At 44.9% G+C, this 17,725-nt stretch overlaps 1 protein-coding gene across 3 annotated transcripts in view; it reads right to left on the bottom strand.

Annotated features, from left to right (window-relative positions):
- Positions 1–3,887: 3,887 nt before the first annotated feature.
- Positions 3,888–17,725, bottom strand: part of LOC140403306 (A-kinase anchor protein 8-like) — a 109,429-nt gene continuing 95,591 nt past the window's right edge. For all 3 annotated transcript variants that reach the window (XM_072491147.1, XM_072491145.1, XM_072491146.1), the window contains exons 10-12: positions 13,813–13,943; positions 11,512–11,607; positions 3,888–5,203 (exon numbers count right to left, since the gene is read on the bottom strand). In XM_072491147.1, coding sequence (XP_072347248.1) covers positions 4,805–5,203; positions 11,512–11,607; positions 13,813–13,943 — 626 coding nt within the window. In that variant the 3' untranslated portion in view covers positions 3,888–4,804. The remainder of the gene's footprint in view (positions 5,204–11,511; positions 11,608–13,812; positions 13,944–17,725) is intronic.

The following is a 17,725-nucleotide window of genomic DNA, read 5'->3' as shown; positions in this document are numbered from 1 at the left end:
AACTGAAACCCTCATCCGTGCTTTTCCAGAAGCTTACTGAGATAGTTACTTTCAATGAAGGTGTGAACCATTGTTTTTAGCTTCATACAAAAATCCTGTTTGTTTTGTTTGTTAAGCCTGCTTGACCAAGGCTATCTGCATTTTACAATCCTGCTCTTTGCAGCTGCTGTTAACCCTTTGTGGGATCTTTCCCTGTAGCCTCTCATGTTTCTCTCAGACCAGATATTGTCAGACTTCCATGTTTCAAATGACACATCTTTCCATATTATCAATTACACTGGCCAAGCAGTCAAGGTGACAATTTTACCCCTAGATCTTTGCTTTTCCAAATTTATGTTGCATTTGATAAACTAAAGTCTCCAAAAATTCCACAGTAGTTTTGAGGCTTTTGTCATTTTAAGTGCATGTTCCTTTAATAAACCCAAATTAAATAGGGAGGAGGCAGACTTCATTCAAACTTGCGTGGTTTGAAAACCCCAATGATCTCAAGTCCTGTCAGCTTTTCTCCTCAATCATGTTGAAGGATTCTGATATCAGAGGAAGCCTAACCACACTAAACAGCAGTTTAATTGTCGCTTCCTCTTCATTTTATATCTAAAAATACATCTCTGGCCAGGTTTCTGTCAGTTTCCTTAATTGTTCTACTGCTGCTCCTTTCATTATCTGAAGTAGCTTGAAGGTGCAATGTTAGTCCAAATCTTCACTAACGAGTGAAAAGGAAGTTCATGACTGATGTTCGGAAGTGTTTCCCACAGTGACTGATATTTGAAATGGTCTTCCAAATACGAGCAGAGTACGGAATCAAACAGTTCATATTGTCATTACCATTCACAGCTGTTATCTACATAGTATTTACAAAATAGATGCACGTCACTCAGCCCAAAACATTTGTGCCAGAGATTTTGCCTCTTCATATAATTCATATGTCCTTCTAGCTTCTCCATAACATATCAATTACAACCATCTCACATTGTAACCACTCTCTTAGTTTGTTCTGAATTCTCTATTGGCCTTATGAGTGACTACCTTATAATTGTGGCGCAAGTTCTGTTCCCTCCTGTGTGTGGGAACATTTGTCTGCTGTTATCAATCCATAATCTCAAAGATTTCTATCAGATCATCCCTCAGTCTTTGTTCAAAAAGTGTTTCATGAATTCATGGCATGTATCACAGGCAAGCCCCAGCATTTATTCCCCAGCCCTAATTTCCCTCGAAAAGGTGGCGGTGAGCTGACCGCTAGTCCTTGTAGCGCAATTACACCCCCAATGCTGTCAGGACAGATTGTGGGTCTTTGACCCACTGACAGTGAAGGAATGGCTCTAAGCCAGGTGTTACATAGCTTGGAGGGGGAGTTGCAGTTCCTTCTAAGTGGTAGAGGTCATAGGTTTGGAAGGTGCTGTCAAGGGTTCCTTGGTGAGTTGCTGCAGTGCATCTTGAGGATGGTACACATGGCTGCCACTGTTCGTCAGTGGTGGAGGGAGTCAATGTTTAAGATGATTTATCGGGTGTCGATCAAACCAATGCTTTGTGCTGGATGGTGTTGATCTTCTTGGGTGTAGCTTTATTCATCCAGTAAAGTTCACACTCCTAACATGTACAGTAGGTAGGGTTTGGGGAGTCAGGAGTATTTACACGGCTGGTCCAGTTCACCTATTGGTCAATGGTAACCACCAGGGTGTTGATTGTGGAGAATTGAGATGTTGAATAGCAAGGGAGATGGTCAGATTCTTTCTTCTTAAGACATGGTCATTGCTTGGCACCGGTGTGTTGCGAATGATGCTTGCCACTTCTCAGCCCAAGCCTGAATGTTGTCCAGGTACCCATACACTTAGTGACCAAAATGTATCACAGTTATATACTCACTTAATAAACGTATGGCCTTGTAAACAGTTGGTGGGCACTGGTAACAGCGCCGCTACCGTTCACCCCAGGGAAGCACTCGGGTCCTGTGGTGGTAACCACACTGAAGATTGGGGAGGCAATTCCAACAGCACATTAAGTTGAGAGCAGGCTTGAGGGTGATGCCGATAAGAGGGAACCATGGGTTTGAGCCAGAAAGGATGGAAACGAGGTTCCGGGGATGGGAGGAGAGAGGGGTGAAAGAGATGAAGGATGTTTTTGGAGGGGTGGTTTGCAAGTTTGGAGGAGTTGTTGGGGGTGAAGTTTGGGTTCCAGTGTGAGGTATATGCCAGTGCAGAACTCTGAAAGAAAGGTCTTCCTGAACTTTCCAGTGGCCCCGTCCTCCTCGTTGCGGTCAGTGGGGGGGATGGGGCTGGAGTCATTTCGGCGATTTACTGTAGGATCATGGAGGAGGATAAAGTGTCCATGGAAGGGATTAAGGCCAAGTGGGAGGGAGAGTTGGGGATGGGTGTTGGAGGAGGGGTTATAGTGCAAAGTGCTGCAAAGGTTCAATGCCTCAACCTCGTGCGCGAGGCTGTGGTTGATTGAATTAAAAGTGGTGCACAGGGTGCATTTAACGAAGGCGAGGATGAGCCAGTGTTTCAGGGGGTGGAGAATAGCTGCGAGCATGTGGGAGGGGCCCAGCCTATCATGCCCATATGTTCTGGTCCTGCCCAAACCTGGAGAAATTTTGGGGGTCATTTTTCAGCACCATGTCTGAGGTTCCACATGTGGATTTGGAGCCAAGTCTCCTGAAGGCCATAGGTGACAGACTGCCAGAGTTGCAGACGGGTGCAAGGGCAGATGTCTTAGCCTTTGCCTCATTGATCACTTGAAGGCGTGTCCCGTCGGTAGAGGTCTGCTTCTCCTCCCTGTGCCTCTGTTGCTAGGGTATCTAATGGGGTTCCTGTATTTGGAGAATGTGTGGCAAGGTGAGGAAAGAAAAGCAAAGCAAAGGTTTCGGCACAAAGAGTTGAATTCATTTGCTGATCTGCTATTTTTGCCATTGGTATGGTTAATATGCTTTGAAAAGGTTACAACATCCATCAAGTGAGGGGATGGGACTAATCAAAAACAAACAACTCTAGAAGTAGAAGAGCTACTCCAATTCTCAAAATCCTTAAATCCTACCAACAAGTATCAAATTGGAGAAAACAAAAGTCATTTTTAATTAATTTATGTTATGTGGGCAAGGCTAGCTAGCATTCACTGACCACCTACCTACACTTGCTGGAGAAGGTGGTAGTGAACCACTGCAGCCCTTGTGGATTATAGTTTCTTATATATAGAGGCTTTTGATACAAGAGAGTGGCTGGGTAGGCCAGTTCGGTGTCAACTGCATTGCTCTGGGTGCAAAGTCACATCTACACCAGACCAAGGATGACAGATTCCCATCCCTAAAGGACGTCAGTGATCCAGATGGGTTTTTAATGACAATCCAGTAATTTTAAGATCACCATTTATTGATACTAGTTTTTAATTCCAGATTTATTTAATTAACCGGTTTCAAATTACCCCAACTGCCATGGTGGGATTTTTCATAGAATTTACAGTGCAGAAGGAGGCCATTCGTCCACCGAGTCTGCACCGGCTCTTGGAAAGAGCACCCAAGCCCACGCCTCCACCCTTTCCCTGTAACCCCACCTAACCCTTTTGGACACGAAGGGCAATTTATCACGGCCAATCAACCTAACCTGCACATCTTTGGACTGTGGGAGGAAACCGCAGTACCTGGAGGAAACCCACGCAGACAAAGGGAGAACGTGCAGACTCCGCACAGACAGTGACCCAAGCCGGGAATCAAACCTGGGACCCTGGCGCTGTGAAGCAACAGTGCTAACCACTGTGCTACCGTGCTGCCCCTTTTTTAACTCACCTATCCATAGATTAGGCCGGGCCTCTGGATTACTAGCCCAGTAGCACAACCATTATGCTATCACACTTATTAAAGAGGAAAATAATAAAATAATTCCATCAAAACAATAACATTTATAAAAAGGGTTTAACGTACTTTATTGTATACAATTCTTTCCAGACGTTAAGCAATTGCTCCTCTCTCCAGTAGTAAAACAAAATAAAATACGTTACTATTACATTCCATCAGTACCCAGATAGTATCACGAAAATCCAAAACAAAACTTTCAAATGGAAATTGTACTCAACTTTTTGTCAAAAATATCAACTGAAAACAGATTTTCTGTCACATCTCCAATAAATTGTGTTCCACTTAAAACCGTTGGACAAGCAAATGTAGAAAGTTTGATTACACGATATAACTCGACTTCTGCTCACCGTTAAAGGCAATTTGAAAACACTAAAGAATTAGCATGCAACCATTTTTTTGCTCCTGAAGCCAACCATTTTTGTGAAATCCCCTTCAGTACCTTCAATCCAAAGACCAAGACACAAGCAGACAGTTTTGGAGTCGTAATAGGCTATGAAAAGCCGGGAACTATTCATTTTATGCAGTGTATAGTAAGTTCCCTGAGTTTATCTGGGGGTCTGTGCAGTCACACTTGTAAACTTCCTTTTTCAAAAAAAAAAGCAGAAGTATTAACCAGGTAAAAACTATGTCTCACAGAATGTACACATCCTGAATCTGACAGAGACGTCAGTGTCACCTACTCTGGAAGATCAAAAAGAAAGTCAACAGGGCAAATGCACTCGCAAACCACTTTCACAGAGAACATCATTTCACATAAAACTAGTTAGACAAAGCTCAGAAGCAGGCAGCCACACCAGGTTTGGGTCAGTCCTGGCATGAAATTGTCCCAAATACAAGATGTTAAAGGATCATATCTTGTGGCTATTAAAACAACATTGCTTTAATTCAGACAGTGTACTTGTGGAGACGTTTATGCTGAAGAGACAGAAGAGACAAAAACAAATTAATCTGTACAGTAAATTACTCTAACTCTTCTGCATCATCACCATCCGGGGGACTGTCAGCAACTTCATCAGGATTTTCTCCAGCTTCCAAGATTTTGTCTTCATCGTCAACTGAGAGAGCTGCTTCAGCATCTTCCTCTGCTGGAAGAGGTTCTTCACATTCCCGATCTGCTGTTGAGTTTGCTTCAGCTTCTTCATCTGTGGCATCAGCTCCCTGCTCAGACAGGTCAACAACTGTCTCATCTGCATTGACAATTTCACCATCGCCTTCATCCTCTGGTTCTGCCTTTGCTTTTGCCGTCTCACCTTTCTTCTCCTTGTCATTTTCACCTGTAATGCTCTCATTGAGTGCATCGCCCTCCAAAGGATTATTAACACCATCTTTAGCATCTTCTTCAGTAAACGGATTCTCCCCCTGAAAGAGTGCAAGAGTTTAGAGCTCCGAACAACCTCAGACAGTTAAGATTCTAGCATCAAGACATGTCACAAAGTTTGATAAACCGATAGCGTAAATAGAAATTAATCAGTACGACTGATAGCAATTAGAGACATGGCAAGAGGATGGGGATCTGAATATTGAAGGGTACATGATATTTAGGAAGGACACAATGCGAGAAAAGGTAGTAAGGTGGCTCTGTTAATTAATGACAGTAATAGCACATTAGAGAGGTATGACCTAAATTCAGGAAACCAAAATGTCGAGGCAATTTGGGCTGGGATGAGAAATGATTAAGGCAAGAACTCACTTGTGAAGTGGCGTACGGACCTCCTAATTGTAACTACACACTAGGACACAGTGTAAAATTTGATTTGATTTGATTTATCAGAAGAGACTTAAAAGAAGAGATTAATGGGAGATTGTCAGCAAGGTACGACAATAATTATGGGGGTTTTAATGTACATTCAGACTGGAAAATTAGATGGGCAAAGATAGCCGAGGTGAGCAGTTAATAGAAAGTTTTCAGGATAGTTCTCAAACAGCACTTTCTGTAGCCAACCAGAGAGCAGGCTATACTTAAAAAAAATAAATTTGGAGTACCCAATTCATTTTTTCTAGTTACAGGGCAATTTAGTGCCAATCCACCTATCCTGCACATCTTTGGGTTGTGGGGGCGAAACCCACACAAACACGGAGAGAATGTGCAAATTCCACACGGACAATGACCCAGAGCCAGGATCGAACCTGGGACCTCCGTGAGGCAGCAATGCTAACCACTGTGCCACCGTGCTTCCCCAGAGCAGGCTATACTAAACCTGGCACAGTGCAACACAACAGGATTAATTGGGAACTTCACAGTGAAGGCACCCCTAGGTAGCAGCAACGATAATATGACTGAATTTTAAATTCAGTTTGAGAGAGCTAAGAGTGGGTTCAAGACAAGAGCAATTAAGAGGGTATGAAAGCAAAGCTAAAGTGAACTGGCAAATGAGGTTAATGGATAGGTCAATAGGCATGCAGTGACATTTAAAGGGATATTTCAGAATTAATACATTGCAATGAGAAAGAAAAGTTCTGAGTGGCGGACCCACCATCCATGGTTAAAAAAAATTAAAGGCACTATCAAACCAAAGAAAAAGCACATAATTGCGCAAAGATAGATGGCAGGTCAGAAGAATGGCAGAATGTACGTTACAGCAAAGAATGATAAAAAGATTAATAAAGGAGGGTAAAATTCGAGAGAGAAAGTTAGCTAAAATATAAAGAGTTTCTAAAGATATTTAAGAAAAGTTAAAGAGAAGCGTGGTCTGATAGAAAGTGAGTCTGGGGAATTGAAAAAGGGAAAATGAGACAGCAGGCGAATTGAACAGGTATTTTGCATCAGTCTTCACTATAGAGGACACAACTAACATCTCAGAAATAGCTGCAAATCAGGAACTGGGAAGGGTGAACTCAGGAAAATTACAGTCACCAGAGAAGTGATATTGGAGCTGTGGGTTGTCAAATCCCCAGGTTCTGATGGACTTCATCCACGGGTCTTAAAAGAAGCAGCTAGAGAGATAGTTGATGCATTGATTTTAAATTTCCAAAATTCCCTAAATTCGAGACAGTTCCATAAGATTGGAATATAGCAAATGTAATGTAACTCCTTTATTCAAAAAGGGAGGCAGACAGAAAGCAGGAAACTACACGTCAGTTAACCTAACATCTGCCATACAGAAGATGCTAGTCGCCATTATTAAAGGGCTTCAAAGAACTCACAGCAATCAGGCAGAGTCTACATGCATTTGTGAAAGGGAAATCATGTTCAACCAATTTATTTGAGATGTTTGAAGGGGTCATGCGTGCTATGGATAATAGGGAACCGGTGGATGTGCTGTACTTCGATTCCCAAAGGCATTTGAGGAAGTGCCACATCAAAGGTGATTGCAGAGGGTAACATATTGGCATGGGTAGAAGATTGGCCGGCCAACAGGAAACAGAGAGTAGGCATAAATGGGTCTATTCCTTGTTTGGCAGTGAGTAACAAGTGTTGTGCCACAGGGATCCATTCAAGGACCTCAACTTTTTACAATTTACATAAAGCACTTGGATGAAGAGACCGAAAGTATGGTCGCTAAATTTGCTGAGGACACAAAGATAGGTAGGATAGTAAGTTGTGAAGAGGACTTAACGAGGCTATAAAGGGACATAGATAGGTTAAGTGAGTAGGCAAAAACCTGGCAAATGGAGTATAATATGGGTAAATGTGAAATTGCCCATTTTGGCAGGAAGAATGTTAAAGCATATTATCGACATAGTGAGAAGGGTGACATGGTGGCATAGTGGTTAGCACTGCTGCCTCAAGGCGCCAAGGACCCGGGTTCAATCCTAGCCCCAGATCACTGTCCGTGTGGAGTTCGCACATTCTCCCCGTGTCTGCGTGGGTCTCACCCTCACAACCCAAAGATGTGCCTGGTAGGCAGATGGGTCACGCTAAATTTCCCCTTAATTGGAGAAGAAAATGAATTGGGTACTTTAAATTTATTTTTTAAAAATATCTATATGGTGAGAGATTGTTAAGGAGAGGTCATGTCTGACCAGCTTGATTGAATTTTTCAAGAGGTGACTAGGTGTGTAGATGAGAGCAATGCATTTGACGTAATCACTTTTGATCAGGTCCCGTATGTGAGACTGACAGCGAAGGTAAGAGCCCATGGGATCCAAGGAATTTAGCAAATTGGATCCAGAATTGGCTGAGTGGCAGGAATCAGAGGGTGATGGTTGAGGGGTGTTTTTCTGACTGGAAGCCTGTGTCCTGTGGGGTCCCGCAGGGATTAATGTTGGGGCCTTGCTGTTGGTCGTTTATGTAAATGATTTAGACTTGAATGTAGGCGGGTTCCCGGATGATACGAAAATTGGTGGTGTGGTAAGTAGTGAGGAGAATAGCCTTATATTGCAGGAGGGTATAGATGGGTTCGTCACATGGGCTGACCAGTGGCAAATGAAATTCAATCCATATAATTGTGAGGTGATCAATTGGGCAGGTTAAACAAGACACGGGAATAAATGATGAATGGCAGGACTCTGGGAAGCACCGAGGATCAAAGGGGTCTTGGTGTATATGTACACCAGACCCTTAAGGTAGCAGGGCAAGTGGATAAAGTGATTAAGGCATACTTGTCTTTATTAGCCGAGGCGTAGAGTTTAAGACCCGGGAGGTTATGCTGGAACTGTATAAAATGTTGGTTAGGCCACAGCTAGAATATTGTGTGCAGTTCTGGAATCCACATTATAGGAGGGATGTGATAGCACTGGAAAGAGTGCAGAGAAGATTTACCAGGGTGTTGCCTGGGCTGGAGAGGTTTAGTTATGAAGAGAGATTGGATAGACTTGGATTATTTTCCTTGGAGCAGAAAAGGCTGGGGGGGGGGACACATGATTGAGCTACATAAAATAATGAGGGGAACAGATAGAGTTGACAGGAAGAAACTTTTCCCCTTGGTGGAGGGATCAACGATAGGGGGACATAGGGGGATTTAAGGCGAGGGGCAGGAGATTTGAGGGGATGTGAGGAAAAGGGTTTTCACCCAGAGGGTGGTGGGAGTCTGGAACACGCAGTCTGAAAGGGTAGTGGAGGCATTTAACATTTAACAAGTAGTTACATGTGCACTTGCAATGCCAAATGCTGGAAAATGGGATTAGAATACTTAAGATGGTTATTTCTGACTGGCGCAGACATGATGGGCCTCCATAACTCCAGCTCTGAGAGTCAGAGGGATCAGGATGTCCTGGTACATGACTCACATAAGGCTGGCATGCAGGTACAACAAGTAATAGGAAAGTTAACAGAAAGTTATCATTTATTGCAATGGAAATTGAATACAAAGGTAGTGAGGATATGCTTCAATTGTACAGGGCATTGGGGAGGCCATATCTGGAGTACTGCGAACAGTATTGGCCAACTTACTAAAGGAAGGATATTAGTGGATGCTAGCAGTCCAGAGAATGTTTATTAGACTAAGGAAAAAGGTTCCAAAGGCTCACAAACTTTGGAGAAAAAAAATTCTCCTCATCTCTGACTAGTCTAGTTTACTAGACTAATACTAGGAATGGGTGGGTGTCTTATGAGGAAAGGTTAGACAGGTTAGGGCTCCATTGAAATTTTAGAAGATTGAAAGCTTTAGGATCTTGAGGGGTATGGACAGGGTGGATGTGGAGAGGATGTTTCCACTTGAAAGAATCTCGGTATCATTATTTAAAAATAAGAGGTTGTTCATTTAAGACAGAGATAAGGAGAATTATTTTCTCTGAGGGTCACAAGTCTTTGGAACTCTCTTCCTCAAAAGGCAGTGGAAGCAGAGTCTTTGAATATTTTAAAGATACAGGTAGATAGATTCTTGATTAACAAGGGGGTGAAAGGTTATCAGGGGTAGATGGAGTTGAGGTTACAATTATATCAGCCACTGAATGGCACAGTAGGCTCGAGGGACTGAGTGGCCTCTTCCTGCTCCCGATTTGTATGTTCATACATATATTCAAATTTTGAAATTATATTTTATATAGACATTTTTATCTTGCAAATTTTACCCCAAAGCTCTGAGACTCTCCCCGGAACACAGTTCGGGATCTCACTCAAGTGGCCACTCATGAAAACTGACAGCATTTCCTCAGGCTTTCTATGTTGTTCTCTTTAGAGCAAAGAAGGTTAAGAGAAGATTTAATAGACGTATTCAGAATTAGGGGCTTTAATTAAGCAGATAGCCACTGTTCCCATTGGCAGAGGGATCACTATAGAGACGATGCAGATTTAAGATAATGGCAAAAAAAAACTAAAAGGAGATGAGGTGATCAAATACTATCAACATCCTGGTGGTTACCATTGACCAGAAACTGAATTGGATTAGCCACTTAAATACTGTGCCTACAGGTCAGAGGCTAGGATTCCTGCAGAACTCCCTAAAACCTGTCTACCACTATAATTAAGTCTGATGGAATACTCTCCATTTGCCTGGGTGAGTGCAGCTCCAACACCATCTAAGAAGCTTGACACCATCCAGGACAAGGCAACCCATCCACCATCACTGACTCACAGGAGCAGCCGTGTGTACCATCTACAAGATACAGTGCAGGCAAAGCCCCTTAGAGAGCATCGTCCAAGCCTATGACCTCTACCACCTAGAAGGACAAAGCAGCAGACGCACGGAAACATTACCTGGTAGGTCCCCTCCAGATGACTCACCATCCTGAATTGGGAATATATCGGCATTCCTTGACTGTGGCTGGGACAAATCTTGGAACTCCCGCCCCAACCGCACTGCACGTGTACCTAGACTACGTGGACTGCAGTGGTTCCAGAAGGCAGCTCACCACCACCTTTTCAAGGCGGATTAGGGATGGGGAATAAATGCTGGCCCAGCCAACGACACCCACGTACCCGTAAATGAAGTTTTTTTTTAAAACAAGCTTTTTATGATCTGGAATGCATTGCCCTAAAAGGTGGTGGAAGCAGATTCAAGAGCAACTTTTAAAAAGGGAACTATACAGATAGCTGTGGAGTGGGGCTAACTTGATGGGTGCTTAAAAACACAATCAGAGGCACAATGGCCAAAGGGCCTCGTGTGTTGAATAGCTCCACATAACATGAAATGAAAATCGCTTATTGTCACAAGTAGGCTTCAAATGAAGTTACTGTGAAAAGCCCCTAGTCGCCACATTCCGGCTCCTGTTCGGGGAGGCTGGTACGGGAATGTGGCGACTAGGGGCTTTTCACAGTAACTTCATTTGAAGCCAAGTGCAATCCTGTCCTCACAATGTCCAGGGCTGATTGAATAACTCACCCGATTAGGAACAATTCCTAATCGTACTTTTTCTCCAGATTCCCAGAACACTCGGCTCAGGATCCAAATGAAATCTGCACATTCGGCAACTCAGCAATGAAATATCAATTCATACTATAGATCAACCCCGCAGCTTTTATGGTCTGTTTAGTTTCAAAGCCGTAACAATACTGACGGCCATCAATTTAATATATATTAATCATGTTGCCTGCTAAGCAATAACAAAGATCACTTCCAAAATTGCCGTTACTTCCTAGGAAGATACTTCCAAGCAGCAAGAGGTCTAAATGTTAAAATGTTAAGAGAGAAACGGGTTGTGGACAATGCGCAAGAATTGATTTAAGGAAGAAAATGCTAAATTTAGTGTCATCTTGGATTGACTTATCGACAAGAATAGCATTGGCAAGCTAACTGCAATCCCTTTAATTATTTGCCCACATACAATGGCATGCATTTGAAGATTACCTTAAGGTATTTTTCCAACATGCTCACAATATTCCGATTATTGAGTATACTCTTAGCTACTTGAAGACTAGTCTTCTTCGACTGCTCAAGCATCATCTGAAAACAAGAGCAAACCAATATTTTTCAATAAACCAGCTACACAAAATGCCAGATTTTTAGTCCTAATATCACCCCAACCCTGATCAAGTTCCATTTCAAATCACACCCGTGGTCAGACATTGGCTTCCAATCCTCAAAATGTTTTAATTCTCACCAGTGTCCAAATTGTGAGCTCACCCCTCACCATCTGTTCCCTCTTCCATATCCATTGGTTATTTAATTGTATTGAGATGGTGGGCCTTTAATGGGACTCCTGTACATCTATTTTATAAACAGCAGCAGCAGGCTGAAACTGCGGCCATTAGGTTTGGAGGTATACAAGATGTAATGAGAGTCTCATTTCCGCTCCATCCTTCCATCACCTGCTCTGAACGTGAATACCGAGAACACTCGGAGATCTCTGCTTTCCTCCAATTTTGGCCTCTTGTGCATTGCAGTTTTCCATCTCCACTCAATTGGCAGCTGTGCCTTGACTAAACAACTCCACTCTTTTCCTCCTTTCACACCATCTTTAAAACCTGCCTCTTTGACCCAGCATTTGGTCATGTGTCTGAATATCTCCTTGTCTGTCTCCGCATTAAGTTTTCTGATAACTCTCCTGTGAAAGGCCTTGGGTTCTTTGCCTACATTTGATAAAGGCGAGATAATGAACAACTTTGCGTGTGCTCCTCCAGATTAGGTGGAAGGATCCGCATATTCTCGATGAAACCCCCTCCACCTCACTCCTAAGCATTTAAAAGTCTTCAAAATGACAAACTTTCGATTAGTAACTTACATTTATACATCGTCTTTAACCTAGTAAAGCGTTGCTTCACAGGAGCATTATTAAACAAAATTTGATACCAAGCCACATGAGAAAATATTAGAGGACGGTCAAAAGTTGAATCAAAGAGGTAGGTCTTAAGGGATATCTTAAAGAGAGGAGTATTGGAGAGGATCAGGAAGGGAATTTCAGAGTTCAGGACCCAGGCAGATAAAGCCAAGGTGGAGGATTAAAATCAGGTCAGAATTGGAATAGAGGGCTGGAGGAGCTTACAAATAGCGAGAGAGGCCACGCTGGAGATTTGAAAATAAGAATGAATTTCAAAATCAAGGTGTTTGCCAAATGTAGGTCAGTGAGCATAAAACTTCTGAAAATGAGACAATATAAGTCAGGACGAGATGTGCAGAGTAGGTGGATTGGCCACGTTAAATTGCCCCTTCATTGGAAAAAAAGAATTGGGTATTCTAAATTTCGAAAAGAAATATATGTCAGGACGCTGGCAGAGGTGTTTCGGATGAGCTCAGATCTCATAGATTATCATAGAATTTACAGTGCAGAAGGAGGCCATTCGGCCCATCGAGTCTGCACCGGCTCTTGGAAAGAGCACCCTACCCAAGGTCAACACCGCCACCCTATCCCCATAACTCAGCAACCCCACCCAACACTAAGGGCAATTTTGGACACGAAGGGCAATTTATCATGGCCAATCCACCTAACCCGCACATCTTTGGACTGTGGGAGGAAACCGGAGCACCCGGAGGAAACCCACGCACACACGGGGAGGATGTGCAGACTCCGCACAGACAGTGACCCAAGCTGGAATCGAATCTGGGACCCTGGAGCTGTGAAGCAATTGTGCTATCCACAAGGCTACCGTGCTGCCCGCTGCATCTAGAGGGTGCAAGTTGGGACGTTGGCCAAGACAGCGTTGGAGGAAGAGTTGGGTCCAGAAATAACGAAAGGGCATGCATGAGAGTTTTAGCAGCAGATGACCTGAGGCAGTGGCAAAGACAGGCAATGTCACATCTCCTAAACTTCCCAGAAACCTTTGTCATTCCCCCTGCTTCCTAGAGCACCCTGTGAATGCGTTAAAGATAATTACTGGGGAGTAGTGTTGACTACAAGCAAACACTTGTTCAAATCTCAACTCTTTTTTTAAAAACATCAGTCATCAAGCTACTGCTGTCACATAGAATGCTGCAAAGATAACGACACTTGCATGTATCAGTTGCTTTTATTTAGCAAAAAACAACCCCATTCTTCAGTCAAGACAGCATCTTGTCTCTGAAGCACTGTTATATCTTCAGGACAGCCAAAGCTTTCCTCCAAGCCAGAAGATTGCAATATACAGTATTTATTGGGAGGTGGGTAGCAGAGAGGAGAAAGTGGAGATAAAAGGTCAGTTTCTCATGTGGAGTGGAGAGAGTAGACAGATTTACTTTTCTGTTCCTGTTGTGGTCAAATGTCTTCATGTGTCGCTGGATGGCATTGTTCTGCATTGGAATGAACATTTCACAAGCTGTACAGTGAACAGCTTCCACCTTCTTCATGAAATTTTCAATACTAATACCTGCAATACAAAATAAATGACCAGTAGGTGGAAGATACCTGCAGCATACGAATTCTCACTGAGGCACATTCACAACCCTACAAGGTAGGCAAAATACGTGTCTAAACATGGGTGGCACGTTAGCACAGTGGTTAGCACTGTTGCTTCACAGCACCAGGGTCTCGGGTTCAATTCCCGGCTTGAGTCACTGTCTATGCGGAGTCTGCACGTTCTCCCCGTGACTGCGTGGGTTTCTTCCGGGTGCTCCGGTTTCCTCCCACAAGTCCCAAAAGATGTGCTGTTAGGTGAATTGGATATTCTGAATTCTCCCTCCGTGTACCCGAACAGGCGCCGGAATGTGGCGACTAGGGGATTTTCACAGTAACTCCATTGCAGTGTTAATGTAAGCCTGCTTGTGACACTAATAAGGATTATTATCATCATAAACATTTGGGAAGGTACAATATATGTACGTACATATATTTTTATTTTTTTTATCCAGAGGGGATGGCAGGGAAGGTAGTGCAATGTTCCTCCTGCAGAATATTTGAGGTGAGGGACACCGTCAGTGTCCCTGTTGATTTCATCTGTGGGAAGTGCACCCATCTCCAGCTCCTCAGGAACCGCGTTAGGGAACTGGAGCTGGAGCTGGATGAACTTCGGGTCATTCGGGAGGCAGAGGTGGTCATTGATAGAAGCTTCAGGGATGTAGTTACTCCGAAGAATAAAGATAGATGGGTGACGGTGAGAGTGGCTGGGAGGAAGCAGTCAGTACAGGGATCCCCTGTGGTCGTTCCCCTTAGTAACGAGTATACCGCTTCGGATACTGTTTGGGGGAGGGGGGGGGGAACAACGACTTACCAGGGGTAATCCATGGGGTACAGGTCTCTGGCACAGAGTCTGTCCCTGTTGCTCAGAAGGGAAGGGGGGAGAGGAGTAGAGCATTAGTCATTGGAGACTCCATAGTTAGGGGGATAGATAGGAGATTCTGTGGGAACGAGAAAGACTCGCGGTTGGTGTGTTACCTCCCAGGTGCCAGGGTGCGTGATGTCTCGGATCGTGTTTTCGGGATCCTTAAGGGGGAGGGGGAGCAGCCCCAAGTCGTGGTCCACATAGGTACCAACGACATAGGTAGGAAAAGGGATAGGGTGTAAGGCAGGAATTCAGGGAGCTAGGGTGGAAACTTAGATCTAGGACAAACAGAGTTATTGGGCAAAATTCTCCCGAAACGGCGCGATGTCCGCCGACTGGCGCCCAAAACGGCGCCAATCAGACGGGCATCGCACCGCCCCAAAGGTGCGGAATTCTCTGCATCTTTGGGGGCCGAGCCCCAATATTGAGGGGCTAGGCCGATGCCGGAGGAATTTCCGCCCCGCCAGCTGGCGGAAACGGCCTTTGTTGCCCCGCCAGCTGGCGCGGAAATGACATCCCCGGGCGGCTCATGCGCGGGAGCGTCAGCGGCCGCTGACAGTTTCCCACGCATGCGCAGTGGAGGGAGTCTCTTCCGCCTCCGCCATGGTGGAGACCGTGGCGGAGGCGGAAGGGAAAGAGTGCCCCCACGGCACAGGCCCACCCGCGGATCGGTGGGCCCCGATCGCGGGCCAGGCCACCGTGGGGGCACCCCCCAGGACCCCGGAGCCCGCCCACGCCGCCTTGTCCTGCCGTTCAAAAGGTGGTTTAATCTACGCCGGCGGGACAGGCAATTTATCGGCGGGACTTCGGCCCATCCGGGCCAGAGAATCGAGCAGGGGGGCCCGCCAACCGGCGCGGCCCGATTCCCGCCCCCACCGAATATCCGGTACCGGAGACTTCGGCAACCGGCGGGGGCGGGATTTACGGCAGCCCCCGGCGATTCTCCAACCCGGCGGGGGGTCGGAGAATGACGCCCATTATCTCTGGGTTGTTACCCGTACCACGTGATAGCGAGACGAGGAATACGGAGAGAGAGGAGTTGAACACGTGGCTACAGGGATGGTGCAGGAGGGAGGGTTTCAGATTTCTGGATAATTGGGGCTCATTCTGGGGTCAGTGGGACCTCTACAAACGGGATGGTCTACACCTGGACCAGAGGGGTATCAATATCCTGGGGGGGAAATTTGTTAATGCTCTTCGGGAGGGTTTAAACTAGTTCAGCAGGGTCTTGGGAACCTGAATTGTAGCTCCAGTATACAGGAGGTTTGGAGTAGTGAGATCATGAGTAAGGTTTCAAAATTGCAGGAGTGTACCGGCAGGCAGGAAGGTGGTTTAAAGTGTGTCTTCTTCAATGCCAGGAGCATCCGGAATAAGGTGGGTGAACTTGCGGCATGGGTTGGTACCTGGGACTTCGATGTTGTGGCCATTTCTGAGACATGGATAGAGCAGGGACAGGAATGGTTGTTGTCAAGGACAGTATTACGGTGGCAGAAAGGACGTTTGATGAGGACTCGTCTCCTGAGGTAGCATGGGCTGAGGTTAGAAACAGGAAAGGAGAGGTCACCCTGTTAAGGGTTTTCTACAGGCCTCCGAAAAGTTCCAGAGATGTAGAGGAAAGGATTGCAAAGATGATTCTGGATAGGAGCGAAAGCAACAGGGTAGTTGTTATGGGGACTTTAACTTTCCAAATATTGACTGGAAATGCTATAGTTCGAGTACTTTAGATGGGTCCGTTTTTGTCCAATGTGTGCAGGAGGGTTTCCTGACACAGTATGTAGATAGGCCAACGAGAGGCGAGGCCATATTGGATTTGGTACTGAGTAATGAACCAGGACAGGTGTTAGATTTGGAGGTAGGTGAGCACTTTGGTGATAGTGACCACAATTTGATTACGTTTACTTTAGTGATGGAAAGGGATAGGTATATACCACAGGGCAAGAGTTATATCTGGGGGAAAGGCAATTATGATGCGATGAGGCAAGACTTAGGATGCATCGGACGGAGAGGAAAACTGCTGGGGATGGGCACAATGGAAATGTGGAGCTTGTTCAAGGAACAGCTACTGCGTGTCCTTGATAAGTATGTACCTGTCAGGCAGGGAGGAAGTGGTCGAGCAAGGGAACCGTGGTTTACTAAAGCAGTCGAAACACTTGTCAAGAGGAAGAAGGAGGCTTATGTAAAGATGAGACATGAAGGTTCAGTTAGGGCGTTCAAGAGTTACAAGTTAGCTAGGAAGGACCTAAAGAGAGAGCTAAGAAGAGCCAGGAGGGGACATGAGAAGTCTTTGGCAGGTAGGATCAAGGATAACCCTAAAGCTTTCTATAGATATGTCAGGAAGAAACAAATGACTAGGATAAGAGTAGGGCCTTCCAAGGATAGTAGTGGGAAGTTGTGCTTGGAGTCCGAGGAGATAGGAGAGGTGCTAAATGAATATTTTTCGTCAGTATTCACACAGGAAAAAGACAATGTTGTCGAGGAGAATACTGAGATTCAGGCTACTAGACTAGAAGGGCGTGAGGTTCATAAGGAGGAGGTGTTAGCAAATCTGGAAAATGTGAAAATAGATAAGTCCCCTGGGCCGGATGGGATTTATCCTAGGATTCTCTGGGAAGCTAGGGAGGAGATTGCTGAGCCGTTGGCTTTGATCTTTAAGTCATCTTTGTCTATAGGAATAGTGCCAGAAGACTGGAGGATAGCAAATGTTGTCCCCTTGTTCAAGAAGGAGAGTAGAGACAACCCCGGTAACTATAGACCAGTGAGCCTTACTTCTGTTGTGGGCAAAATCTTGGAAAGGTTTATAAGAGATAGGATGTATAATCATCTGGAAAGGAATAATTTGATTAGAGATAGTCAACAAGGTTTTGTGAAGGGTAGGTTGTGCCTCACAAACC

This window comes from Scyliorhinus torazame, chromosome 27 (assembly GCF_047496885.1).
Source record: "Scyliorhinus torazame isolate Kashiwa2021f chromosome 27, sScyTor2.1, whole genome shotgun sequence".
Classification (NCBI taxonomy): domain Eukaryota; kingdom Metazoa; phylum Chordata; class Chondrichthyes; order Carcharhiniformes; family Scyliorhinidae; genus Scyliorhinus; species Scyliorhinus torazame.
Note: the sequence above shows the minus strand (reverse complement) of the source record. Positions and strands in the feature narration are given on the sequence as shown.